The sequence below is a fragment of the Neomonachus schauinslandi genome, chromosome 6, assembly GCF_002201575.2.
Source record: "Neomonachus schauinslandi chromosome 6, ASM220157v2, whole genome shotgun sequence".
Taxonomy (NCBI): domain Eukaryota; kingdom Metazoa; phylum Chordata; class Mammalia; order Carnivora; family Phocidae; genus Neomonachus; species Neomonachus schauinslandi.
In genome coordinates, this window is record NC_058408.1 from 138,677,618 (window position 1) to 138,705,195 (window position 27,578).

At 44.7% G+C, this 27,578-nt stretch overlaps 1 protein-coding gene across 3 annotated transcripts in view; it reads right to left on the reverse strand.

The window, feature by feature from the left end:
- The window catches only part of ABLIM1 (actin binding LIM protein 1), a 219,815-nt gene that overhangs the window by 172,847 nt on the left and 19,390 nt on the right, over positions 1-27,578 (reverse strand). For 2 of the 3 annotated variants that reach the window (XM_021700173.2, XM_021700172.2), the window contains exon 1: positions 24,998-25,241. The exons of the other annotated variant lie outside the window; for it this stretch is intronic. In XM_021700173.2, coding sequence (XP_021555848.1) covers positions 24,998-25,241 — 244 coding nt within the window. Of the gene's footprint in view, positions 1-24,997; positions 25,242-27,578 lie in introns of those variants that run through there. 3 annotated transcript variants of the gene reach the window in all.

The window sequence follows — 27,578 nt, forward strand, 5'->3', positions numbered from 1 at the left end:
GACACAGTGCTGCTTCTGAGAGGCTCACCTTCTAGCGAGAGAGCCCGTGGATGTCAACACACTGTGGCAAGTGCAGGCACTGACCCATTCACACCACTGATGGAACACAGAGGATGAACACTGGGTCCAATGAGCCACCGTGTGACCTCCAACAATTCACTTACCCTTTCTGAACCTGTTTTCTCGTCTCTAGGGTGAATGCCTGGACTATGTGCTCCCCTGGGCCCCTCTCACTTTTAAAAGCTATGATGGAATTCCTTTCTTTCCACAGAAGCTCTTGTGTGCCTGCCCCAAATCCTGCCTACCTCTCTTGCTGGCTGAGGTTGGTGCAATCAGAGAGCTGGGAGGCAGCAGCATGGGCTGGCACCGACCTCAAAATAAAAAAGGAACAGCCTTTAATCAGCAGCTAAGGGCTAAGATAACACTAGTATGTGACCCCTTGGTGGCCAGTGCCAATGTTCCAGTAGGAGAGTGGCTACTGAGTTACGAAGCAAATGTGAACCCGGGCAATCGGTCTGAGTTTTTAAGCATCTGCAATGACTTAGAAAGAGAGCTGCTCTTTGGGGACCACTGATCTGTGATCTATCCACCACACAGCGCAAGTCTGGGGCTTTCCCGGGCCCCACAGGAATGGCCTCAAGAAGTGGCTTTTGTGGGCGCCTGGGTGGCTCAGTTGGTTAAGCGACTGCCTTCGGCTCAGGTCATGATCCTGGAGTCCCGGGATCGAGTTCCGCATCGGGCTCCCTGCTCGGCAGGGAGTCTGCTTCTCCCTCTGACCCTCCCCCCTCTCATGTACTCGCTCTCTCTCATTCTCTCTCAAATAAATAAATAAAATCTTTAACAACAACAACAAAAAAGAAGTGGCTTTTGTAATTTCCTTTCTCATCGGGCACAAATTACTTCTATTGGGGACACACTCAAATCCATTAGCAACGGAAATCAGGGCTGGGTTGTTCTAGTTGAGAAGAAAGTACAAATGAAGAAACGAGGCCTTTATTAAACATCAACATCTGTATTTGTTACTCTGAGGGTTCCTGAAAATATCCCCCAAAAGAGAGGGCACATCATTAGAAGCATCTTTATTTGCACCTGAACACTTCACTCAATTACCACTTACTCGGTGAAAGACCAAAGCTAATGCACGTGCTTATGAAAGATACACAGGAGCAGAATGGATCGAGCAGAACCACCTTTCTCTTTGTCCTAAGGTGCAGCCTTAGCACTGTGAGCTGTCATGATCCTATTTCTTCAGCCATCCATTAGTATAATAAAGCCAAACTGAGTTTCCAGCAACAAGGATCAATTTGAGTTCAGCCTGTTCACCTAAAAGTTATTCCCCATAGGGGCTTTAAGTGAAAATAGATACAGATAAATCATTGAAATGGTTCAGGACAGCCCCTAAAGAACAGACATCAGTGTTTATGGAGGAAATTATGTCCCACAGTAAGAAAGTGTGGCAGAATAAATCCAACCTTACCAAAGAGCAAAATTAAAGGGTGGCTACTCACATTATAAAATCATGTGGTGAAGGTCCCTAAGACATATTATTAAGAGGGAAAAAAAAAGTCACAGAAAAATGATAGAATGGTCCCATTTTTATACTCCTCCTGACTATCTTATTCCTGTCTAGAAAGGTACACAATATTAACAATTTTACCTCCAGAGAGAGGGGGGAATTGAGGTCGACACAGTAGGGACTAGGGGCTTTCGCTTTCTGCTCTCTGTTCTGCACATTTCACTTTCTTGAGATACATTTTATATATAACCTGGATAATTAAAATCAAGGATTGTTGTGTTCCTTGACATGTTCCAGATAAACTAATAATTTAAACTATAATTCAATTCTGAAAGATTTAACTCGAATTTCAGGACCACGCCCAGTTCATAAATAATGTACACCTGTGCAAAGCGCCCCACCCTCCCCCTTTTGACATTCTCCTTGCCACTTGATTTGCCAGCTTTGACACACACCGCATCCTTTATAAAGGTGTTTGGTGGGGTGATTAGGGATGCCGCTGAAATGCCAGGTGATCAAAACAGCACACCCAAAACCTTCAAAACAGCTAGCTTCTCTTTTCAGCCCATCCCAGCTGGGCTTGGGCATGTCCCAGCGCAGCAGAAATCTGGTAGAAGGACCCTTTTCATTACACATCCTCATTAACTTACTGACCGGAGTGGGGGTAAGGAAGAGAATGAAGGCTAGGATGGGGGCAGGAAGGCAACTCAAACACAACAACAATTTCAAGATGCAATAACCATCAAAAGACACACACATCCAGGAGCTCAGCTGTGCACACACTCCAGAAAATAGGATGTGCTTCAGACGCCGTGGCTAAATTAAAGGCTCTTAATGACTTCACAATACGGAGGTTCTCACACCAAGAATATGTCTGCCTGGCTTTCAATTGATCATCCCCCATTAGGTGGCCAAGCCCTGCAGCACCATTGCAACTTCTGCAACCATGCACGGGGATCGAAATTTTAATTACCTTTCTCCTTCACCATGGCAACCGGGTCCTCTGGCGAGCAGCGCAGAAGGAAAGAGGAATAAAGTCTACGAGTGGGAGCGCTCCTGGGCGGACAGATCCGCGGCTGCAGACGCTGCGAGGAAAAGACCCCCCCCCCCGCATCCACTGGCGAAGTCCGGGGCTGCTTTCTAAAATCCCGCCCCCATCCCGGGAGGCCGAGCTCCCGCGCCCGCCCCGCGATCGCCGCCGAGTGGCGGCCGCGCCCTGCTCGGGGACTCTGCCCTTGGGCCGAAACCACTCGCTACAGCTGCCGCTGTAACAAATGCAAAATTCCGCTGTCCTAATCTCTGGTCACTGACACCACTTTGCATTCCTCACACCGAGGCCGGGAAAACGGGCAGCAGAACGCTCCCTCCCGGAGTCTGATAAATGATTGCCAGAAGACGGGGGTCGAGGAACAGCCGAGGGGCTGTTTCGATAAATAAAACTAGTCAATTGTTAGCTCATTAGTTTCCTATTACTGCAGATCCCAATTCTTATGCCAGTTTCTTTCGGACACACTGAATAAATAAAATTAACCATAGTAGAAAAAGAGAAAAATAATGCCAGTGACTCCAAGTTCATTTTCTTCAACTTTTGAGGCTCAATTATAATGAATAAAGATTGGCCTGGCGCTCACCTCCGGCCCACCCAACACAGTTTTCCTGAATGGGGGGAGAAGCCGGAGGGACCGAGACAATGAGAGCCAGCCTGGGAAGAGGATCTTTCAGGATTCAGCTCCTTCCAGGATCAAATTCAGGATCAAAGCAAAAAATCTGACTTATCCAGTTAGGTAGGATTCCCGCCATCCACTTTCTCTCTGCTTCATTGGAGTTTTCTAGACAAGCCCCTTGGATATGTCTGTATGAGGGAGGAACCCTAGCCACAAAGTAGGGGGCACACAGCCTCACCCACACCACGCACCCCCCTGAGCCTGGCGCAGCCGCAGTGGCTGCTGACAAGGCTTTTGATTTCTGACCCACGGGGGTCACAGGTCCGTCTCCGGGGAGCAGAGGACTTCTGGGGTCGCAAAGCCCACGCCCACCCCATTCCAGCACCTGTCTCCGGAACCCAGATCATTCGGCCGGCCACACGTCACATACATCCACCCTGTGGGAGAAATGTGATGAGCAGGAGACAAAAAGACAGACGTAGCCCCCTCCAGCAGCGCCGCAGATGGCCCACGCATCTCTCCCAACCAGAATTCTCAGCCGGTATTACACCGTATTTACTGCAAATATTGTAACATGTTGGGTCTGAGAGAGCCAGGGTAACAGAAAGGAATGCAGTCCATCACCCTGCCTCATCTTTGACCGGGAGGGTGTTTATAGCCCCGAATGAGGTTTAGTGGGGTGAGGAGGCTCTTTACTGCTGGTTTTCTGATGGGTAACAGTAGCAGATCTCAAGCAGCTGTGACATTCCTACATCTGTGACTCAGGGCTTTACTATTAATAGCCTGAGTGTCTCAGCCTGTAAGGGCTAAGTCCCCTCCAACCCCTGAATCGTCTTTTCTATGAAACATACTCTGCCCACACTGCTCCCCGCCCCCACTGTAGCCCCACAGGTCAGGTTTTTTCTAAGTCAGCAGCCAGCTGGAGTGTAAGTGCCGAAGAGCCTTGAAACAGCTTTTCCAGCCTCCATTCATACATACGAGCCCAGTGTTAGAGCAACACTGCAAGTCTGGAGAGGTGAGCCCTGAGGGCACGAGCCCTTTACAAATTCCCAGATTTTCATGCACTAAAACTGCACTCGTCTGCTTCTCCCACCCCTAATCACTCTCAGAGCTCATAAAGGGATGCTGACAAGCAAAATTAACCTCAGGGAAGTGGAATTAGGTTTGGTGCTGTGAGCCTAGCAGGTGAATTTATTTTATTATATTTTTGCTGCATAGGCTCTGAGGCACTTGTCTCCAAGGCTTTTGTGTTATTCAGCTCAAAGCTAAGGGAACAGTGCTCTTTCGTCTTTCTCCCTCCTTCCCTCTCCCAACTGGTATATGACAGGAAAACACCATTGGGTTTCTAGCCCAAATCCAATCCTACATAAGTGTTCCAGATACTATCAATGCAATTAGTTCAATTTCCCTTTTACTCGGCATGACAATTTTTAATCCTGAGATTTATTAACCAAGCTGGTCCCTTATTACTTCTGAACCTACTTGTATACCTTGGTGGATAAAGTGCCCAGAAACCCTGATTTAGAAAGGCTCTCTGGAAGCTTTAGAGACTAAGCTCGCTGAGTGACAGTTGGTGCCTATTCATTTTCAGAGAAGCCTTTTCTAAAGGAAAATACTACATAGTGGTTCAGAGAGATTCCCTCCCTCCTGCATTTTCCATGGAAAGAATTTTCCTGCACCACAAAGTGAATGAGTCACCAGCATTTAGTTGCTAAATAACAGTCATATGGCTAAAGTTCCCCCAACAATCAGACACTGCTACTTTAGGATAAAAGCACCCACTCGGCACTTTTAAGATAACCAAAGAGGGTATTACTAAAGTTATTTTTGGAATGTGGGAGAGTAAAACTAAATTGTTTTTGTCTCCTTGCCTCTGGCCGAATAGTTCAGAGCTTAGGGAACAGAACCAAAATGTTGATATTTTCTACTTTTTTTTTTTTTTTTTACTTTACAGTGCAGCAAAATAAATCAAGAAAAATCTGAAAAATGTAGGGTTCACAAGATGGCAGGACTTTTTATTCCTATTTTTAGAGATGATTTCCAAAGAACTTATCTCAATCTCATTCCACCCAAATGAGATAAGACTTCACAATATAGACACCAGCCCAAGGTTTTATTTGTTGTTTTATTCACTCAAACTGACTCCCTGCCGCCTTTTTCATTCACTCACAAAATGAAGCCAGGGTTATCCACAAGTGACTGAAGGACAGGAACCATTTTGTGGGAGAGAAAAGCTTTGCTAGCATACAACCACTCTTGGCCAAACCTCAAGAGTACATCATTTCAGTAGAAGCGATGCCAAAGGAGAAGGGAGTGTTGCAACCAGAACAAGCCACCTGGCAAAGTCCACTCCCTGACTGTCCTCTCCCTTCCACAGACTGCCTACTGCTTGTGCATCTGTACAACAGGAATTTCAGGACCCCAGGCTTCCAGGTATCACACATCCCTCCACGCATTTGGACCCACTGGCAAAAGAGCATGCAGAATCCTTTCTAGCAGAATTCAGCTGAAAGAAAATCCAAGAATGAGTTCCTTATTTGCTTTCCATGTCATGTTTGCATCAATCACCCTCACTGTAGACATGTCTGGAGCGTCTACTGTGCGCCAGGTACTACTGTGCTGGCAGTTCGAACACAAGAAGAGAGAAACCACTGCTCCGGAGTTGCTTAACATCTAGTGGAGGGGATGCATACACACGAATGTGCTCAATGAAATTAGGAAGGTGTTAAAGACAGAAGTAGGGTGCCTTGGGTTCCAGGTGGTGCTGAACCCAAAACTGGGAGCCGGGAAAGGCTTCTGGAGGAGTGAGAGGACAAGCAAGGGCTGCCCAGTGAAGAAAGGCGGAAAGATCATTCATTCCAAGCAGAGGTAATAGGGAGTGAGAAGGTGTCAAGAAGCTCATGGTTCATAGGGAAGAGGGAAAGTCTCAAGCTAAGGCCTGGGTGGTAGGTCACAGAGGGCTCTGAATGCCACACCAAGGGGGCAGGACCCTAGAACTGATATGGTTAGAGTCTCAAACCTGAGCTACCATTTCTTTCCAACCCAAATTAAGTTCAGAAGACTTTGGCTTCATCTCAAAGTCTGCCATGGTCTGTTTCCAATGATATTGCCTCCTTCCTCCAAATTAGGTGGGTTGGTGTAGGCATGTCCAGGAAGTGTCTGTGTTTATTAGTTTACTTAAATATTTCCCTGATACATAGAATAAAATGCTAGCCAGGTACATCCCACACAGCATTTTAAGTAACTCCAACCATCTGGGATTGTGGTAATGGCTTCATGCTCACCACCAGGCTATGAGTTCCATGAAGGCAAGTAGGGTTTCACAATTTTCTAGACCGCTAAGGGTATAGTTTGCAGATCTCCAGGGATGAATATACTAGGGGTGCTTTAAATGCAGACACCTGGTTCCCACCCAAGATCTGATGATGCAGATTCTCTGCAGAGGAGGCTAGAGCTGCCGCCAGCTCTTTAAGTGACTAAGGACCACAGGCCTAGCCCACTGGCCTGTAAAGCAGGAGGTGAATGAATATGAGATGTACGAACACAGCTATAAACCATGCTGCCACATCTGAGAAGCAACCCCTCTCAGCTGGCTAAAATAACAACCGCCCGGACATTCACTGCGACCTTAATGGAAATTTATTGCAAGTGATGATTCCAGAGTTTCATACAGCCTGAGACCAATTCCTAAATGTCTGAGCCCTCTTGATCCTACTCTCATGTCCTCAACAGAGAATTCCTAGGATTTTTTCCATATGAATCTCACGGAATCGATGCCCAGCAAAGTTCTTTTCCATGAATTCTTCAAGTAGAATTATTTCACATTTGTATGCAAAGCTTCCCCCAGTCCTTCTCAGAAGCCAGATCTGAATTTAGACCTGAGCAATAGTTTGCAGCTTAAGAAAAATTACTAAGGTATATTTAAAGCTTCCTATGAATAATCCACTAAAGATATAAACTGCAGAGTGAGCATGAAACAAGCCATTTCCCTACACATGTACTGGAATCTATTACCCGAATTCAAAGGATCTCTTGATAGTAAAGAGTTTCACAGATTTTAGCCTAATTGGAGGCATGTGAGAAGTTCACAAGAAATACAGAAATAGTTCTGAATTACTTGGGAAAAGGCCCTTTAAAAAAGCTTATTATTAGCTTTATCTTTTTTCTTTAGTATTTTCTAGGTAGAAATACAGGTAGTGGGGAAGAACAACGGTCACTTTCTGTCATCTGGACCTGGGATGGTTTCCCTAGCAACACTCCCTTTTTCCTGGTCCTTAGGGCCACCAGTGCTCTGGGCTTGACTACAGTGCATTGAATATTTACATGTTTATTTTTGCAAAAGGCTCCAGGCTTTCCGAGGGAAGGGATCACATTTGAGTATCTGTAGTCACATAGTGATAGGCACAAAGTAGGAATGCAATATTTGATGAATATTAACAATAAATGTCCCTAGCTCATCACAGCAAGTCAAAATACCAGATAAGTGTTCATTTTTATTTTTTTTCATTTTTTATAGTCAAATAGACTGATTTAAAAATCTAACTCAAATAAAATAAGAGTAAATTCGGTCTCATACGTAAGTCAATTTAGCAATTGCTTGAAAGTATTTGCCAAGATGCAAACCCATAATTCACCTTGGAGAGAAAGCAAGCTGAAAAGAAATGTAACCAGGTAGTCATCTTAACTAACTCTCAATACTACTTTTGTCACCATTTACAGAATGTTTATAATGTGTCAGCCACCATTCTGGTCTGTTTACATTTATTACCTCATTTAATCCCCATACCAATCGGATGAGATAATATTATACTCACACACAAGGAAAGATCCAAAACCACGGGCCCTCCCTTTGCTCTGTTGGGCCTTCCCTTTCATGGAGGTCATGAAAGAGCCTCTCTTTCCCTGTACCACCCGCCCCTCAACACACACACACACACACACACACACACACACGCTTTTTGAGTCAAGATGCACTCGATGCCCATTGACTTCTCTGGCATTTCCAAAAAACCTGGCATCATAGAAATGATGTTGCATTTCGCCTTGTTTGTATAGAACAATCTTCTCTCGATACCTTATCCTTCATTAGTTCTTGGACTTCTTATGACAGGCCCTGCTAGGTAAACAGCATCATAACCTTGGCCTGTTGGACTCATCCTTGGCTGGACAGGGGAGGATGGTATACCAGATCTACATATTGCGTCTTTTAAGATACAATTCAATCACCCATCCTGTGGAATCCTTCTCAAGGACTAGCATTTCTACGGTTTACATAGCAAGACAAGCTGAAAATTGGGGGAGTTGGATCAAAGAATTGTTGCAGGGTTTACAAAGCCTGCGTTCGCCCCCCTCATTTTTAGCCTTACGACTCTAATTATGCCCACTCCCACTCTGGCACACTCCCATTCTCCTCTGACATTTCAGCCATCCTCTGTAGGACAGGCCAAATGAAGCATGACACATGCCCAGCCATTAGCACATTTGCTGCCACCAGAAGGGCGCCCCTGTCACTCAACACATGTCTCAGTGTGTTTCTCCAGTTCTCGGTGCAAGGAGAGAAGGGGCTGTGCACCCAACACTGTTTGGAAAACACTAGAACATGTGGGGAAAAAATAGGCATCAATTTCCTGTAAGATGTATATGTAAGATGAAAAGTAAGCCCTAAGGCAGACTTGTCCAAGGTTACGCAATTACTTAGAAATGGGTCAAAACTCCTGATGTCTTACCTCTACCCAGTGGTTACGCCACTCTGTCACACTGGCCACACAGGCAGCCTGATCAAACACAGCAGGGTTTGAATCCCAGCTCCGCCATATAGTCTGAGTAAACTTGGGCCCATGTGCTGTCTCTGGGTTTCAGCAGTCTCCTCTGTGAACAGTAATAATATGCTCCACTTGTGAGGTGGTGGGGACCGGGCTGCTTCAAGGGCATGCAACCTGTGTGGTTATGCAGGGCCTGTGCTCAGAAGGGTCCTCCATTTGGTTTAATGCTTTGCTCTCGTCACATTGATATTTGTAAGAATTTTTTTTTTTTTTTAAAGATTTTATTTATTTGCGAGAGAGAGAGAATGAGAGACAGAGAGCATGACAGGGAGGAGGGTCAGAGGGAGAAGCAGACTCCCTGCCGAGCAGGGAGCCCAATGTGGGACTCGATCCCGGGACTCCAGGATCATGACCTGAGCCGAAGGCAGTCACTTAACCAACTGAGCCACCCAGGCGCCCCTATTTGTAAGAATTTTATCTCTGAACTTGTGTTTTGTAGATGACATCCGCTGGGACAATGGAGCATGCATGTGAGCAGATGAGACAGATGCAGGATGTGTGACGTCATTCCTGCCGCCCCATTTGCAGATGGTGTTTACAGGGCGCCATGAGCACAGAACTCCAGTGGACCCACGATGCATGCAGTTCAGGGAGACTCTGGGCAAAGGCAAGGTAAAGTACAGTTACATTTACCACCAGATAAACAGGGGTGGTGAGAGGTCAATTTCCATTCAAATTGGAATACTTGCTTCAAATGCAGAAAGAAGGCAGTGGTGTTCTGGAAAACAACCAACCAAGGAACCCTATCCTATCCCTTCTGACTCATGTTACCTCCTTGTATTAGCCAACCACTTACACTGAAAATGATGACACAGAAGAAAAGGAAGGTAGGACAATCCACTGCTCCCTTCCTTCCATCGGCAAGCAGAGACAGAGCACCCTGGCAGAATGTGCGTGCATCAAGAGGCAAAATTAAAATAGTTGAGTTAGCTGTGTGTAGAATCCCACTCTTCTTTAAAGAATGAAATACATATGGATCTACAGTCTATGAGACTGTATAATTTCAGTGATTCCACATATGAGCTAAATGCTCTTCTATTTGCATTTAAAATGAGCACTGCACAATATAAACATGAATGGTCCAATTCATGTTAATAATTTAAAATTTTACTTTAGGGGTGCCTGGGTGGCACAGTCGGTTGGGCTGCCCACTCTTGGTTTCAGCTAGGTCGTGATCTCAGGGTTGTGAGATCGAGCCCCACGTTGGGCATGGAGTCTGCTTCAGATTCTCTCTCCCTCTCTCTCTGCCCCTCCCACTCATGCTCTCTCTCTCTAATAAATAAAATTCTTTTAGAAATTAAAAAATAAAATTTTACTTTATTGGGAGCAAATAAAAACACTATGACAAGGTGAGAAAGAGTGTGGGCTAAGGAAAAAGGCTTTATATTTTAGTACCTTTTTATTTTTAGGATTTTATTTATTTTTATTTGAAAGCGAGAGCAAGAGAGAGAGCACACAGAGGGAGAAAGAGAAGCAGACTCCCGCTGAGCAGGGAGTTTGATGCGGGGCTCCATCCCGGGACCCTGGGATCATGACCTGAGCTAAAGGCAGACACTTAACCAACTGAGCCACCCAGGAACCCCTATATTTTAGTACATTTAATGGTATTTGATTTCTGCACTTTAAACAAGGTGTCCCACATTTTCCTTTTGCACAGGGCCCTGCAAATTCTGTGCCAGGCACAGGGTGAGGATGAGAGACGCTCCATCTGAGATGAAATTGCCCCACACTGAGACCGAGTACGAGGAAAGGCAGGAACGATTGTAATGGTTTAGCTTCTTACTTCTTCATCAGTTTACAACAAAATAGGACAGGCTTGAAAACGGTAAAACCCCAGTTTTCAAAACCATTTTAGGATATCAGGGGCCTTTTGAAAATACTGAATCTGAGGGACTTAACTTATAATGTAAGCAGGTGGCCCAGGAAAGCCTCTTTGAGGAAGTGTCATCTCAGTAGGCCTGGTGGGGGTGGGAGCGCCAGCAGCGTGACATCTGAGGAAAGAGCACCCCAGACAGAGTGAACGGTAAGAGCGAAGGTCATAAGGTGGAGCTCACCTGGTAAGTTCAAGGCCCCACAGGGGCCAGAGAGGCTGGAGGTGCTGGGGCCCACAGGTGCTGGCAAAGACCTTGGGTTTTATAAGTGAGTGAGGCAGGAAGCCCCCGGAGGTTTTGAGCAGAGAAAGGTGTACTATCTGATGCCCTTTTCCTGGCCAGGCTTGTCCTGGCTTCTGTGTGGTGACCAGAGGAAAGGGGAGTGGGCATGGATGCAGAATGTGGCATTGGTGCATGAAATTTAAAAAAAAAAAAAAAAAAAGAGCTTCGGAGTGAGATGAAGCCATGACAAAATGAGGTGAAGGAAAAGAGGACAGAAATAAGGAATGAACACTGAGGACCAAGATGGTATCAACAGCAATAAATGAAACACCAAAGAACAGAACAGACACTGATACAATATCCATTTCCTAGAATAGGAACGAGCTTGAAATGATCTCAGTGAATGCAGAACAAAGCACCTCAAACAATGAGAAGTCAACAGATGTTCAAAACAAGACTTTTAAAAAAAACCCTTATGTCCTAGATGTGGAGAACGTAAGAAGCAGAAGCTATATGCAAAGATTAACCCACAAGAACTTCCTGGAAATGAGCCTGGGTGGCTCAACCGGTTAAGCAACTGACTTTGGCTCAGGTCATGATTCTGGGGTCCTGGGATTGAGTCCTGCATCAGGCTCCCTGCTCAGCGGAGAGCCTGCTTCTCCCTCTCTCTCTGCCACTCCCCCAGCTTGTGCTCTCTTTTTTTTTCCTCTCTTAAATAAATAAATAAAATCTTAAAAACAAAAGAAAGTAAGTTTGAACTTGCAGATTTAAAGGGTATAGATACAATATCTTGGCAAAATTTGACGTAGAATGCTAAGTCCAAGTCCTAGCCTGAACTTCCGAACTTCAAAGGGTATCATTTTCCAATTATCCAGGCAGGAAAAACCTATAACCCATAAAAAGAGAAAAGCTCAGGCTTACCTCCAACTTCTCAACAGCAACACTGATGTGTAGAAGACCATGGGGCAATACGTGGAAATCTTGAGAAGGAAAGGTTCTCAAGGACCTTACATGCAGTCAAAATGTTCAGACAGGCAACAGGCAAACCGCCACAAACACAAGGGGGTTCAGGAAATACACATCCACACACCCTTCTTGGGAAAACAGCTTAACAACAACATCTAGCCAATTACGAAATGAGTCAACATGCACTCAGAAGTGCAGCTCTTGTAAAGTCACTAGTAGGAGCAGCGAATTCTATTAAATATGGACCTGATACCACAATTACTGGGTTATGGTTCTAGAAGAAAATGGGAATGTCCTGAGCAAAGGCGGCAAAGAGCAGTGTGAAAACAATATTATGACTTACAAAAATCAGGATGTGGGTAGGAGAGAAGTCCCAGAGGGCTACTGTCCTGGTTTTCACAGCAGGAAGAGAGTGACCTGCACCAGATGGGCCAAGATTCTCAGTGTTGGTATCTCTTAGAAGAGTCTGAAAGCACATCACCCAGTTGCTTCATCTTTGCTTAGAAATGATGCACAATCTCATCATTGTTTTTATACGTCTGCTCTCGTTTCTTAGACTTGTTAAGGCAAATGTATCTCCGGCATTCTTTAAGAAAAGGGAGATGACATACCTTTGCCTTTTTACTGATTTTTTTCCAGATTCTTAGTTCAAGAACTGAAATTGTTGCTATTTTATTTTTACCTAGGATTTCCACAGCATCTTTCCTCCAGAAAGATGATACACTGGTTCAGAGGCTAGCTACATAGGGTTTTACTTTATCTTTGTAGTTATTTAGCCTATATATTCATGAAAATGGCATGAAATTCCTCATGACGAGACTTCCATGTATCAACACAGAGTCTTGTCCAGATGTAACCATACGCCTTGGGGGACCCTGCCCCATCCATCCCTCTTCTGTTCCCATTCTCCCCCTTTTGCATAGGCACTGAGCCATATGGCTGCTCGCCTTGGCCATGGCTGACTGGATCATTAATACACACTGGAAGAGAGGTGGGGGGATTGGGAAACCCATACATCAGCTGGCCAAACACTTACAATTTATATTCTGCCTTGAAAAAGATGGGCTGGGCCAACTAGGTTTTCACTTTTGGGAATCTGAACTAAGAGACATGGAGAAAAGTCCCAGTCCGTGGTGGGTCCCTGTATTAAAAGGTCAAGTAAGGCCAGGCCAGGGACCCACCTCGCAGAGCCATGTGGATACCAAAATTCTGAGGGGTAGAGTGTCAGAGGAAGCCAACTGGGAGAGAGGAGAATAGGATATTCCCTAAAACTGAACCGATGGTCCTGGAAGGGACTGGAATTTTATACTTCCAGAGGCCTGGCTGTTCAGCATTTCCTGGGTTCTTCTGAAACTTCTTTACGTTCTTAGACTATCCATTCTCCCCTCTGTTGTTTGCTCATATCTCCTTGGCATTCACGTCTACAATTCAAACCTGGTTACTAGAAACATCGCGATGGGTGAGTTAATGTACCTAGAAGCTGCTTTCAGGCAATGACAGATGGGGAGGTGGTGGGTAGATCAATGCCCCAGCTGGGATATCTCTGAGGCACATCCTACATCATCTCCCCCAGTTCCCCAGTAGTTCAGTTTGGGCTTCCCACACTGGTAACTAGTTTGATACTTCACCTTTTATTAGCTTCACTCCCCTACCAGTGTTTCCTGGGATCACCTTCTAAATAAGTAACTTGGCCTCAAATCCTTGTCTCAGGGTCTGCTTTTGGGGGAGTTCAAAACAAAAGAGTATATAAATTATTCACATTTTTATGATACAAAAGAAAAATTGGTCTCAATCCTCTGATCACTTTTTTTTTTTTCAAGATTTTATTTATTTATTCGACAGAGAAAGAGATAGCTAGAGCAGGAACACAAGCAGGGGGAGCGGGAGAGGGAGGAGCAGGCTTCCTGATGAGAAGGGAGCCCGATGCGGGGCTCGATCCCAGGACCCTGGGATCATGACCTGAGCCGAAGGCAGATGCTTAACGACTGAGCCACCCAGGTGCTCCTCCTCTGATCACTTTCAAACAGTCCTTTACTTGAAATCAGAGACAGATTCTAAATAGAATACTCTGAAGTCACCAAATGTGCTCATCAGACATAATATACTCTTTTTTTTCTCAAGGGAATCAATGATTCATTGGATTTTACTGTACAAACATAATGGAATTTGTATGCACACATACTGTGCTAATGCGCTTCTTCCTTTAGAATATGTAAATGAACCGACTTGGATTAACTCTGGCAACAGGGGTGAGAACTAACAACCGCCTCATAAACAAATAGGACCCCAAATGTCTGTTAGCCTGCATTCTGTTTTAGGGGGAAGGATGTGATTTATAACATTTATCAAGTTCTATGGCAAGGAGTCATTTTACAATGACATCCTATTGTATTTACACATATCCATGAGATGAACATTTCTACAATCCAACTGGAGACTGTGCTGGTACAAGACGCCATGTGTCAGGTTGGCTGTGTTTCTGAAGAGGTAGAAGGTATTCTTCCTCCCTCCTCACCAGTCCTCAGCAAGAAAGAAAACACTCTGCATAGGTATTGGATTTGTTAGGGTTTGGGAAGATTAGAGGGAGGACAGGAAGAGAAATATTTAGAACTTAAATTGTTCTTGGCTTTGGATCTGGATTACACAATATAGTTTTTCTCTTCCTGAATAAAATACAGTAAGAGTGCTGAGCCTTAACCAGTACGCTCCGCTGGCTATTACGTTTACACCCAGGAAAGAGCACTAAAGCCCCAAGAATGGCAGTAAGCCATAGCATCACGCAACTGAAAGCAAAGTGGGCAAAAATCAGGGAATCGTGAAGAGAAATAAATTACAGTTGACTCATCAGTTATGCCAACAAATATTCACTGAGCATCTACATTATGCATAACATCACCGCTGAGAAACTGAAAGTGGTCTAGAGATTAAGGAAGCCCTCGATGAGCTTACATTTGAGTACAGTGAATGGTACAAGTACCTAAATCATGCTAAAGAGGTAGTGGGGGGTTGGAATCAGAAATACTGAGAAAATGCCATAAAGGTTTGAGGGAAGGGATGCTTGCTGCATTGGGCTCACCACTTCTCACCAGCTGCTCAGACAGAAAATGATCTAGACCACTCCTGGTACCTAGACAGAGAAGCTAACCAAACATGTGTTAGAACCAGCTGCTTGTATCCTCTCTAAACTCTTAAAAGTAAACCAATGTACCATGATCTACGTTAGAGCAAGCTCAGTTGAAGTACTACTGAACAAATTAACATCACATGGTATTTTCATCAAGGATAATCCTGGATCTATTGATGACCTGAACAATCAGGCAGCAGGGCTGACTCCCAAGCGATTATAGAGTTTGTACCCTTCAAGGACAGGTCCTGCCCGAGGGAAAGATAACAGATGAACGTATCCAGCTACTTACTAGAATCACATGATAGCACTTCAGGGAAAAGGGTGATATGAAACAGAACTGGGAATTGTCCCACAAGAGGAGCAAATGTTAAGCACCCCGGAATATTCTGGCGATGACAAAAATGACCTTACAAAATGATCTGAGTAGTGATGGACAGAAAGGGAGGAGGGTGAGCGGCGGAGGCTCCAAGTATTTGGCTCTTCTTCCCAAGCTTATCTTTTTCCCGTGGGGACCCATTTTCTGTCATGAGAATTCTCCCTCTCCACTGGGCCGCACGTAGACCTTTGTGAGCTGGATTTTTCTGAGCCCTGTGAGTCAGATCATTTCTGACGTCCTCTGATTCATTTCAGTTGCTATCTCTGGCTACCGAACTTGGGTGAGGAAAGATCTCTAAACAGCAACCAAACAAAACTCGGGGGCACCTGCGGCATAATAAGGAAACCAGCCAATTACTATCTCAGAGTAAAGGTCCTACCTTCCCATACATAATGTGTTTGCAGACCTTTAAGTAATAGGGATATTAGGGCCAAGATACAGGATATAAACAGAGGTGAAGGTCTGGGATTTTTTTATTTTAGTGAAAACTGGTTATTCTACTTTTGCAGAAGAGTTTTGACTTAATTTAGAATTGTATTAAGTGCTATTTTAATGCAAAATAGTGCAGTCACTGGGGAAAATGCCTTGGCAGTTCCTCAAAAAGTTAAACATAGAGTGACCATATGACCCAGCAATCCCACTCCTAGGTACATACCCAAGAGAATTGAAAACATACGTCCATACAAAAACTTGTACTCCCATGTTCATAGCAGATTCATAATGCCCCAAAAGCAGAAACAACTCAAATGTCCATCATTCAATAAATACATAACCAAAACGTGGTCTATCCAATACCATGAAATATTGTTGGACCATAAAAAGGAATGAGGTACAGACACGCGATACGACACTGATGAACTGTGAAAATACTAAGCGCAGTGAAAGAAGCCAGACACAAAAGGCCACATGTTGTATGATTCCACTGCTACGAAATTCCAGAAGGGGCAAATCCATAGACAGAGCAGAAAGTAGACGGGTAGCTGCCAGGGGCTGGGCGGGGGGGTGGTGCTGATAACAGGGCGTGACTGCCAATGGATACAGGGTTGTTTTAGGGGTGATAAAAATGCCCTGGGATTAGACAGATAGAAATGATGGTTATACAACCTTGTGAATATACAAAACAAGCCACAGAATTGTACATTTTAAAATGGTATGTTTTTATGGCGTGTGAATTATGTCTGAATTTTTAAAATGTATGAAGTGCCTTCATTTATCAAGCACTGTGTTATACGCTGGAGAAACAAGGCCATGTTCCTGCTCATAGAAACCTTACTACTTGGTAGGGGGAGACATGTAGACACATATGTCCATCCATGAATCAGCAATTGTGTGGTACAGGAAGGGCCCCCAAAGAGGGGAAGTCTGGAGAGGCTTCCCAGCAATGTTTCACCTGAGCTGAATCTCAAGCTAAACTAAAAACAATATTTGAGAACACTTTGATCTTCTCTTCTGCAATGTTAATGGGGGAGAAAGAAGCCTAATTTTTCTCACTTCTAAATGATATGACGGACCCTGGGAAAGTCATTTTACTTCTCTGAGCCTCAATCTCCCACTCCCTTAGGAGGGTGTTGATATCAAAGCTTTATTTCTCCCTTTAAGAAACATCTAGAATTCTAAGGCATACCATAGTCCATCTGGAGTTCTAGCATATTTAAATTTGAAGGGCCCACGAATTCTGACTCTGCAAAGGATTCCTCGAATGCATTCTTGGTGTGGGGCCTTCCGAAGGCTGAGAAAGGGGTCCTCGCCCTCCTGGCTGCTGCTACATCCTAAGGAATAGCACACACACTATGCTACCTTCCCATTGGCAGCCTTTGTCTTGAATCCCAAGGCCATTCCAGACTCATGTCTGACTCACTCAGTTAACAGGAGTCTATAGTCCCGAGCCCAGGGCCATACTCCACAATCATTAGGATCAAATGATGCTAAATTAGGGGTTTCTGTAAAGCCAGGATAAAAACAATGCCAGACAATAAATTTAAACAGACTGCTTTACCCTCTGACTTTAAATAAGATTAGTTTTTTTAAAAGATCTGTTTATTTATTTTTTTGGGGGGGGAGAGAGTGCACAAGTGGGAGGGGCAGAAAGAAGGAGAGAGAATCTCAAGCAGACTCTGCACTAAGCATGGAGCCTGAGGTGGGGCTCCATCTCATAACCCTGAGATCACCACCTGAGCTGAAACCAAGTGTCGGATGCTTAACCAACTAAATAAGATTAGTTTTCAAGCATATATAATTAAAACTAGTGGAGCATTTCAGCATTTTTAGTTATTCAAGGAAGTAAATTAGATGGGAACATTTCCTTTGAAAATAGTTACTTGTCCACATTTCTGGACCCAAATAAATAAATAAATAACAAGGAAACAAAATAACAAGGGTGGACTAAGCATGGTCAGGCAAGGAAACCAAGTGAAAAATGTCTTCTATTTTTTTCTTTTTATTTTCATATTACTGAGATATTTCCCTTCTGTTCGTATTTTCTCGATACCTTCTCTGTTTTCCAGTTCAAATCCTAATTTCTCTTGCTAAGTTACCTTTCCTTCCTTGAAAACTAATGGTATTTATTACCTAACCATTTATTTGGCTTCTCCCACTTTGGGGGTGGAGAGAAGCAGAAATGGGGGCATCACACTGACTGAGAACCTACTCTAACCTACACTAAATGCTGGTATATTTTCTTCTTCTATATCTATATTTTCTTTTAGTCCTCATAATATTTCTGTATCACCCACGTTTGACATGTGATAAAACCAAGGCTCAGAGATATTAAGTAACACGTCCAGGTCACACAGCTAATAAGGAGTGGTGTCGGACTTTGAACATGGCAGGGCGGTCTGACCCCATAGCCTGACACTCACAGCCACTGTACCACGCAGCCTCACCCAGCCTCAGTTACTGGAAGGCAGGGGGGCAATTTTATGCCCTTTGTGTTCTAACACAGTGATCTGATTTCTGCAAACATTCATTCATTTACTTGCACACTTACAGGCTTTTCTGAGCCAGGTACTAGAATCAAATAAAAATATGAATGCGGGGGCGCCTGGGTGGCTCAGTCATTAAGCGTCTGCCTTCGGCTCAGGTCATGATCCCAGGGTCCTGGGATCGAGCCCCGCATCAAGGCTTCCTGCTCCGCGGGAAGCCTGCTTCTCCCTCTCCCACTCCCCCTGCTTGTGTTCCCTCTCTCTCTGTATTTCTCTCTGTCAAATAAATAAATAAAATCTTTAAAAAAAAAATATGAATGCGGGGGTGCCTGGGTGGCTCAGTCATTAAGCGTCTGCCTTCGGCTCAGGTCATGATCCCAGGGTCCTGGGATCGAGCCCCTCATTGGGCTCCCTGCTTGGCGGGAAGCCTGCTTCTCCCTCTCCCACTCCCCCTGCTTGTGCTCCCTCTCTCTCTGTCAAATAAATGAATAAAATCTTTGGGCGCCTAGGTGGCTCAGTCGTTAAGTGTCTGCCTTCGGCTCAGGTCATGATCCCAGGGTCCTGGGATCGAGCCCCACATCGGGCTCCCTGCTCAGCGGGAAGCCTGCTTCTCCCTCTCCCCCTCCCCCTGCTTGTGCTCCCTCTCTCGCTGTGTCTCTCTCTGTCAAATAAATTAAATCTTTAAAAAAAATACATGAATGTGGCTCTCTCTCTCCATACCCTGAGAGAGGAACTCACAGTGCATTAGAAGAGAGGCTTAGAAATGGGTGACTCTAACAGAAATATGCCCAGGACGCTGCAGAAGCACAGAGGAGGATGAGGCGAGAAGGAAGGTAAGCCTGACGAGAGGAGGAAAAGCCTAAACTGAATCCTGCCTAAGAGTCAGAGGGAGCAGGAAGTCTATGTCAAGCAGCAGAACAGTACATGCAGGGAGAGACCCATGGGGAAAAGGACCTTCAAATATCTGTGACAAAGAAGTCTGATGTGGGCGTTTGGGGGTTAACAGTAGGACGTGATAGAAAGGCAGGGCCTGACCGTCAAGAGCTTGAAACTAGGATCCTGGGAAATATGATTAAACTAATGGAAGAGGAAGCCTTGGGAAGCTAACAGGGGTCATTGCTAACCGTGAATGAAAAAGAAGTGCGAATGATCTAAAGCTTTACCACACAGATGAAATCTCTCATTTGTCTCCTTCGGCGCCTTCCCAAGACTTAGGAGGAAACTGTCCACCACCCATCATTTCCATTCCCAGTAGAATAAAAGTCAAAGCTTTTGACTCCAGTATTCTGGAGAAACTGAGGCCAGCCCCTCCCAAGCCCCAGATTCCTGTTACTACTTTGTGTTCAGGACAGACACGAGTCTAAGCCTCCAGTCAGGACAGCAGGGCTAAAGGGAGGAACCAGAGGTTCTTTCTTGCAGTATCTCTCGGGATACATTGTTTTTCATGGCCAGATCAAACACTTCTCTCAAATTTAAGGGAGGGTCTTTACAACGGAGTCTGAGGTTTGCAAAGTATTAAAAACATTTTCCCAACATAGCATCTCAATGCCACCAGGAAGATTTGATGGAAAAGCTCCACAGAGTCCTGAAGACTAGCCCTTTGAAGGAGACAACAAAGTCCCTCAATATCGAAGCCCTTCCCCTGGCCCTTTGCCATACAAGTCTATCTGTGGGATTGGGATTAGTGACAGTGAATAGAGTGAGAAGGGGACATGAAAAGGAAAGTTACAGAATCATAGTGTTATATGTTATGGTGAGTTTGAAAACAGGTTGATATCACTTTAAGAATCAACAATGCGCAAACACCCATGAGGTTCCCTCAGTCATGTGGTAAATCTGAGTATTTGAGTCTTGGGGAGACCACCCCAAGTGAAGACAGTCCCTAGGGGTGTACTAAACATAATAAGGAGGACACAGCAGGTGCTTGAACCGAAGCAAAAACACCTATCTTCAGGGATATGAATTATTTTTCCAGGGAGGGGACTGCCAAGTCTACTTTGGTCCCTGGTCTCCAGTCCAGAACATTCTGCTTTGGGATTTGGACTCAGCTGACAACATAATCACTGAACCCTTTCCAGATATCCTTTGGGCATTTGATAATACTGCCAGTCTCTCCTTGTTTGTTTGTCAAGAAGATACTTGCCCTAAATATGCTCTTTCATTTTCACTAGTCACAGCAGCTCAGAGACAGAAAGAAACCCAGGTTCAAAAACTTATCTAAGTTTCTACGATAAAGCCAAGAGAAAACCCCATATAGATAGCTTGTGTTTGTGAACCAGGGAAAAGAAATGTTTGCTCATTTTCTTGGGGAAAACAATTTATCTTATGAGAGTCTTCAAATTTGAGTTGCTAGAGTACTCAATTAGTCCTACTACTTAAAAATGATAAGTGTGCCAATGCTCAGCAGATCTCAGGGATGATCTATCCTTCTGCTCGTAGGGCTGAGGCCATACAGCAACATGAGTAAGACCCTAAACTTGAGTATTGAGCCAAACTGGCATCAAGTCCAAATCTAGCTCTTCCACTCACTACCTATGTGACTTTTGGCAGGTTTCTTGTAGCAGCCTATGCCTCAGCTTCTTTATCTACAAAATGAGGCTAAAAGGAGTCCTCCCTTTGTTGAGTTATTATGAATATTTAATGGGGAAAAATTATAAAGCAGTGGACACAATGTCTGAGACATAGCAGTTCCTCGGTGAACGACAGCGGTTCTTCTAGAATGGTACTGCTGTCACAGACAGAATTACAGAATTACACTCACATGCAGAAGCTATTTTGTGTATTGGCTTCCATGTTGGCTTTGTCGCCATGTCCCCACTTTTTGCCAATTCCCTTCCTGTTCTTAAAAGGAGAAAATAGTTCCTTCCTTTATCAACTTGTGAGGGTTGTTTTGAGCACGACCAAGGAAAGATCTATATAGGGACACTTTGAAGAGCATGGAGGCCTGCACAACTCTCATTTGTCTCTAGGAGCTGACACCACACGACAACAGGAAGCTGGTAGCATCTTGAGGTCTTCCTGGCAGCTGCAGGAGGCCTTTGCCAAATATCTCCGAGCATCCTGCCAGGAGCTGCTTCTGAGCACTCGGCTTTGCTAGTCCAGGAACATGCACGGCTTCAGGAGGGTGCACTTCCTCCAAGCACCTGTCCCAAACAGGATACTCCGAGCACACATGCTGGCTTCCTGGGAATCCTACTTCCTATATTGTTCTGGGCCCCGGTGACACAAAGCCTGGGCCTTCATTGCTTCACAGCAGTGGAAGCTAAACAATAGAAATAATTATTTTTTAAAATAATAAACTATGTTATTGTATTACTATTATAGCTAAAATTTAGTGGATGCTCACATGTGCCCTTGTACTGTACCGTTTTGATAGGCATGTTCTCATTTAATCCTCATAATCGATATTGCCCTTTGGCTGGGCTCCTGGCCCTAAACCATACCTTCTTCAAAAATGTCTAGGGGCGCCTGGGTGGCTCAGTCGTTAAGCGTCTGCCTTCGGCTCAGGTCATGATCCCAGGGTCCTGGGATCGAGTCCCACATTGGGTTCCCTCCTCGGCGGGAAGCCTGCTCTCCCTCTCCCACTCCCGCTGCTTGTGTTCCTGCTCTCGCTATCTCTGTCTCTGTCAAATAAATAAATAAAATCTTTAAAAAAAAAAAAATGTCTAAGTCCCCTTCTGGTGCCTGGGACCAGCTAGAGCCAGCAGTGATGTGTAGGTGGGGCACTGCAGCCTGCTCCTTGGAACTCTCTCTGATGATCCTCTGTGTCTCTCCCATGCTGCGCAGAGGGTTGACCAGATGCCCTGAGAAGCTCCAGGACTCCTGTCGATGGGATTATCTCAGGGCCCTGGAGCTGACTCGATTCCAAGAGGGGATTTTGATGAGTGATCACTCCCTCAGGCTGGCATGATATTTTCTCCCAGGACGGAACAAGATCAGGCTGTTGACACATTGATTTCGGGTGACTCAAACTGTTCATATACACAGGGGCCCCACAAAAAAATATTTGCCCAGGGATGCATATATCCTAGAGGTGGACCTGCTCACAGCAATCATAGAAGGTATGCATTCTTCTGCATACCTTATGGTTGGAGAAACCGTGACTTAGAGACACTAACTTCCCCAAATAACACATTTAGTAAGTAGAAGAGCTGGTACTGAAATTCTGGAATGTCCAACTCCGAAGCCACACACTAAACTAATCCCCCAGATTTCTTTATCTGTCTTCACTGAGGTATGGAGACCCCAATAACGGTTACGCTTTCCTCTAGCCAGGGCTCTCTTTGATACTGTTTGTTCTCTTGTTATTGAACCTACTGACAAGCCATTGTCCAGCACACTCTCATTCAACCACGGTTTACTGGTCTCCTCTTGACTTCCTGCCTTCTCCTATCGGCAGACCTTATCTCTTTCACGAGCATCAACAGCTCAGTCCAAAAACATCTGATTTGAATCTCTTTCGGTGGAAGCACTCACAAGAAAGTGTTAGCTCCCGCAGAAACCTGCGTGTTTAGTTTTTTTTAATTTAATTTAATTTTATTATTTTATGTTAGTCACCATACAGTACATCATAAGTTTTTGATGTAGTGTTCTATGATTCATTGTTTTCATATAATACCCAGTGCTTGTGTTTAGTTTGTATCCCTAACTGTGGAATAAACTTTTTCTCCTCAATAAAAGGATTTAGGTTTCCACCAGCATGGAAACGTGATACTTGAGCGGTAGGTGTGGTCAGCTGGTTCTGAAGACAGTTGTAGGGTAGCTTACAAGGTGGCTGGGAGCAGATGTCATGGCTTCTCCATGCCCACTCCAGGCTCCCCCAAAAAGGATGAAGCAGAGACTGTTGGGGAATGCGAGGACTAAGGAGCTGTCAGGTTCCCCACCCCGTCCTGCCTTAGCGGTGATCGGCCAGCCACTCCTCCCCGTCCCCGTCAAAGCTCCGGATAGCCACAGTGAGCTTCCACTTCATCCCCACTGGGACGGGCAGAATCACAAGTCAGATAACAACAAGAGCCGGCGACGATGCGGAGAAACCGTAACCTTCATATGCTGCCCATGAGAGTGTTAAAGTGCAGCTGCTTTGGAAAACAGTCTGGAAGCTTCTCAGAAGGTTAAACATAGTCACCATGTGACCTGCCAACCTCTCTCCTATCAGTAGACCCAAGAGAAATGAAAAGACATGTCCACACAAAAACTTGTATGTGAATGTTATAGCAGCATTATTCATAACAGCCAAAAAGGTGAAAACCACCCAAATGTCCATCAACTGTTGAATGGATAAACAAAATGTGGTGTAAGCGTACAAGGCAACCCTATGTAGCCATAACAGGGAATGAAGTACTCAAAAACAAGCTAAGTGAAAGAAGCCAGAAACAAAAGACCACATAGCGTATGATTCCACTCATATGAAATGTCCAGAACAGGGAAATCTGTAGAGCCCGAGTGTAGGTTAGTGGTTTCCTAAGACTAAGGGTGGGGTTGGAAGGATAGGGTGGTAGCCTGGCAGTAGCTAACAGTACAGCGTTTCTTTCCGAAACAATAAAAAATATTCCAAAATTCACCGTGACGACGATGGTTGCACATATCAGTGTATATTAGTGAATAAACTAAAATCATATATACTCTAAATGGGTAAATTGTATGGTGTATGAATTCTACCTCAAAAAAGCTGTTAAAAAAATAATTGTGAAAAGCAAAATGAAAGACCCCCATGGAGGTTAACTCACCTATCTCACCTCACCTTAATCCAACCCTGCCCTCCTCCGAGCTGTCCATGAATTAGCAGCTCTCTGACTTTCTGGCTCCTTTGGCTCATGTTCCTCCTTTTCAGGGACCATGTCTAATAGCCTTTGCCTCCTGTACTGATTCTAGCCTGATCTGGACAAGGAGCGAGCAGCTAAGTATCATCTTCATTAATTATAAATTCAAAGTGTGCAAACTCCCCAGTGTGGTCACTCTTGCCCACAGGCTGGGCTTTCTCCCTCTCTGTCCCGGGCAGATGGACAGGTGACCATGTTCTAATGAGCTTCACCGAAAAGAAGCTTCGACCAGTTCTCCAAGTATTACAACTCTTTTTCCTTTTTCTTTTGTAAATATCGCACACGATGAGTGCACCCTAGGCGGGAACACAATTCAAATCTCGCATTTCCAGAGGTCATTCTTTACTACTGTCAAGAGGCTGCCTTGAACATATCTTTTCAATCCACTCTTTAACATATGAAAGAACAGCAAGTATGGCTAGAGATCTTTCCTTTTCATCACACTTCCTAGTTTGGAAAGAGCAAACACTGGCTGCTGAGATTATAAAATCATGGATGAAAATATCGTCAGAACTTAGCTCCATAGCTCTCCTCAGGTTGCAGTCTCCTTTCCTCCTACCCTCCCCCTGTTAATTATGTGTAAGGGATAGTGTTTCTTTTGAGGAATGAAGCATGGAAGAACGACTTTAGATGGTACTTCAGAGGCTAATCACAAAACACAAAGCCGTGTGCAGACTGGGCTCCTTCACTTACCGGGAGGATCCAAGCAGCTAAACAAGTGCTCCAGGGTGCAGTAGGCCTCGGGATGCAGATACAACAAGTGGGTGATGGTGGCCTGCCTGTGAGCAGGTGGGGGGGTCCCAGTGATGCTCACATCCTCCACGACCAGCCTCCTTCTGTACGAGCCCGTCGGGCTGGCTCTCTCACAAGAGGACACTCTGCTTTTCTCAGAGCTGCACAGTTTCCCCAGACACTTTAAACCGAGGAAGGATGGCATCTTGGCATGGATTGCAAACAACGGAGAAACGGACACCAGGAGCCCAAGAGGTTATGCTTTCCCTTCAACTCTCTGGGCTCCTTCTTGTTTTTTTCTTCTTCACCGCCCGGTAAAGAAGATTAGGGAAGATGTATTTAAGTGATTAGCCTCAAGAGCTTAGGGCTCCATATAGACAGAGGATCGGGTATAGAAACAGTAGCTACCAGGAACTCAGGCTTATGTCAGCCTGAGAGGTGAATGCATATTCAAAAACCAGATTAATATCCAGAGCAAGAGGAAGGACATACCTGCTATATCTAAAAGAATTCACCTGCCAACAGTCCTCGTATATTAATATCACCTTGCAGGAGCACCGCGAACAGCTCTAAGGATATCTACATATATTTTATGTAGAGCAGAAGAAACTCAGAGAATAATTCCAAGTTCTTCAGTATTTCAGATCTCACGGGAGAGACCTCAAGAGAGGTCTTCAGCTTCAACCAGCAATAAATCCAGCTCCAGGCCACAGTCAACGTTCCTTTCCACCTTCTAGAGGGAAACCCCTCCTCCTAGTGCCAATCTTTTTGCCTTATTCCATTAATCCAATGCGAATAATATTCTTAATGCTGTTTCATGGGGTTTCTGCCAGTGCAGAATCACATGATGGAAGCAGAATTACCATGAGGGTAGCTGCGTGTTTTCACAAAGTTACAAGCTAGCGGGACCCTCACTCAACTAGGGTGCTGACATACCAAGGGCGACCCTAGCCATGAGCGTTTGCCCTCTGACACCCACTCAGGAAGGTTAAGCACAATATATGACCGTCTGAAATGACACAACAGTCAAAAGTCAGAGTGAAAAAAACCCATTCTGCCTTCTCCTGTCACTGGGCCATTATGTTCTGATACCATTTTCCTTTCATTAAAACCTGTACACACTTTAAACAGAACAGAATTAGAGAGCTGGAAAGGCCTTCAGAGCTAATCTAGTCCAGTGCTTCCCAAATAACGCTGTGCCTAAGAATCTTCTGTTGAAGCACTCGACTGTGGAACACTAGCCCGGACCTCCAAATGCGATGCTGTTGGGCGGTGAGGCCCAGGAACTTATATTCCTCAAAGTTCCCCAGACCAGGACTAGCACTCAGGAAGCACTGATCTCCTCCAGGCCTTTAACTGTAAGATGAGGCAGGTGTCTCAGACATGTTAAGTGACTTTCCCAGGACAACACAGCAAGCCCATGGCAGATCCAGGTCTCCTGACTCCTAGGTTATGACTCTTCCTACAATAGTCGTCGGGTCCTTCCACAAAACCTACAGAGAGATGAAGCAGAGAAAGGAAACTAGTTTCTAATCTTTAGTGCAAGACTTGGCAACAGAGCTCAAGATCCAGAGAATCCACATGTGCTAGAATGACTCTAGCCCAATGGGAAGCACAGTGGGACTGGAGGAGTAGATTCTGTCCAGAGGCCTTCCAGATTGGGATGGAGCTGGGGAAGGTGGAAATAGGGGAACCTTTCTACTACCACAGTCACATGGTGAAATTTCTGTTCTCAGATCTGGGGAATTAAGCCCTAGACCACTACTGCCCTCAGACAATAAATCCTTCCAAGGTGTTCCTCTACAAACAGTTCACAAAGCGGGTGAAATAATCTGTATGTGTTCTATTTCTTCCTCTGGCTGGGTTCCCATAGACCTGCTCTTTGCAGACTAAGCACCTGAGCAGCTCTATCTGCTTATGTGTGTTCACATGGCTCATTTGTGAAATGTGTGTGTGTGTTTATAGAGAGGCTGGATGCAGCCACTTTAAACATGGGCTCTAGTATACATTAACAATGTACAAACATAGACTTTGGACAGATCAGATGATTATTTTCTTCGAATCCAGCCTCTTCCTGACCAAGCCAAAGTGTAACTATTCCATGGCAAAGCTGGTATGCCTTTTGGGTCCCTAAACTTGTCAAGCTTTGCCCACTGAAACGAATTCTATAGCATGGACTCCACCTCAACACTTAGCTGTTGTTATCAGTAGATAATCAGGCCACCCCTAAATTTTTTGACAAGATTAGAGATCCGTATATTCAGTTCAAGAAGCAATTGTGTTCCAATAGCTTATATAAAGGAAAAATTAAATTCTTCAATAAAAGGATTATATTAAGAAGTTTGATCTATTTTATGAATTTTAGATCAGGATGGAAAGTGAGCTACATGTGGACCGTAGACAAGGCTGATGAAAATAACAGAGGTTTGTTTGCTTTTAAAGACAATCTGACTACACAGAGATGTGAGAGGTGGCTCTCTTCTCAGGCGGTGGAGAGAGATAAAGCTCAGACACCAGTTGCTTGGGAGCTAGAGCCAGCACC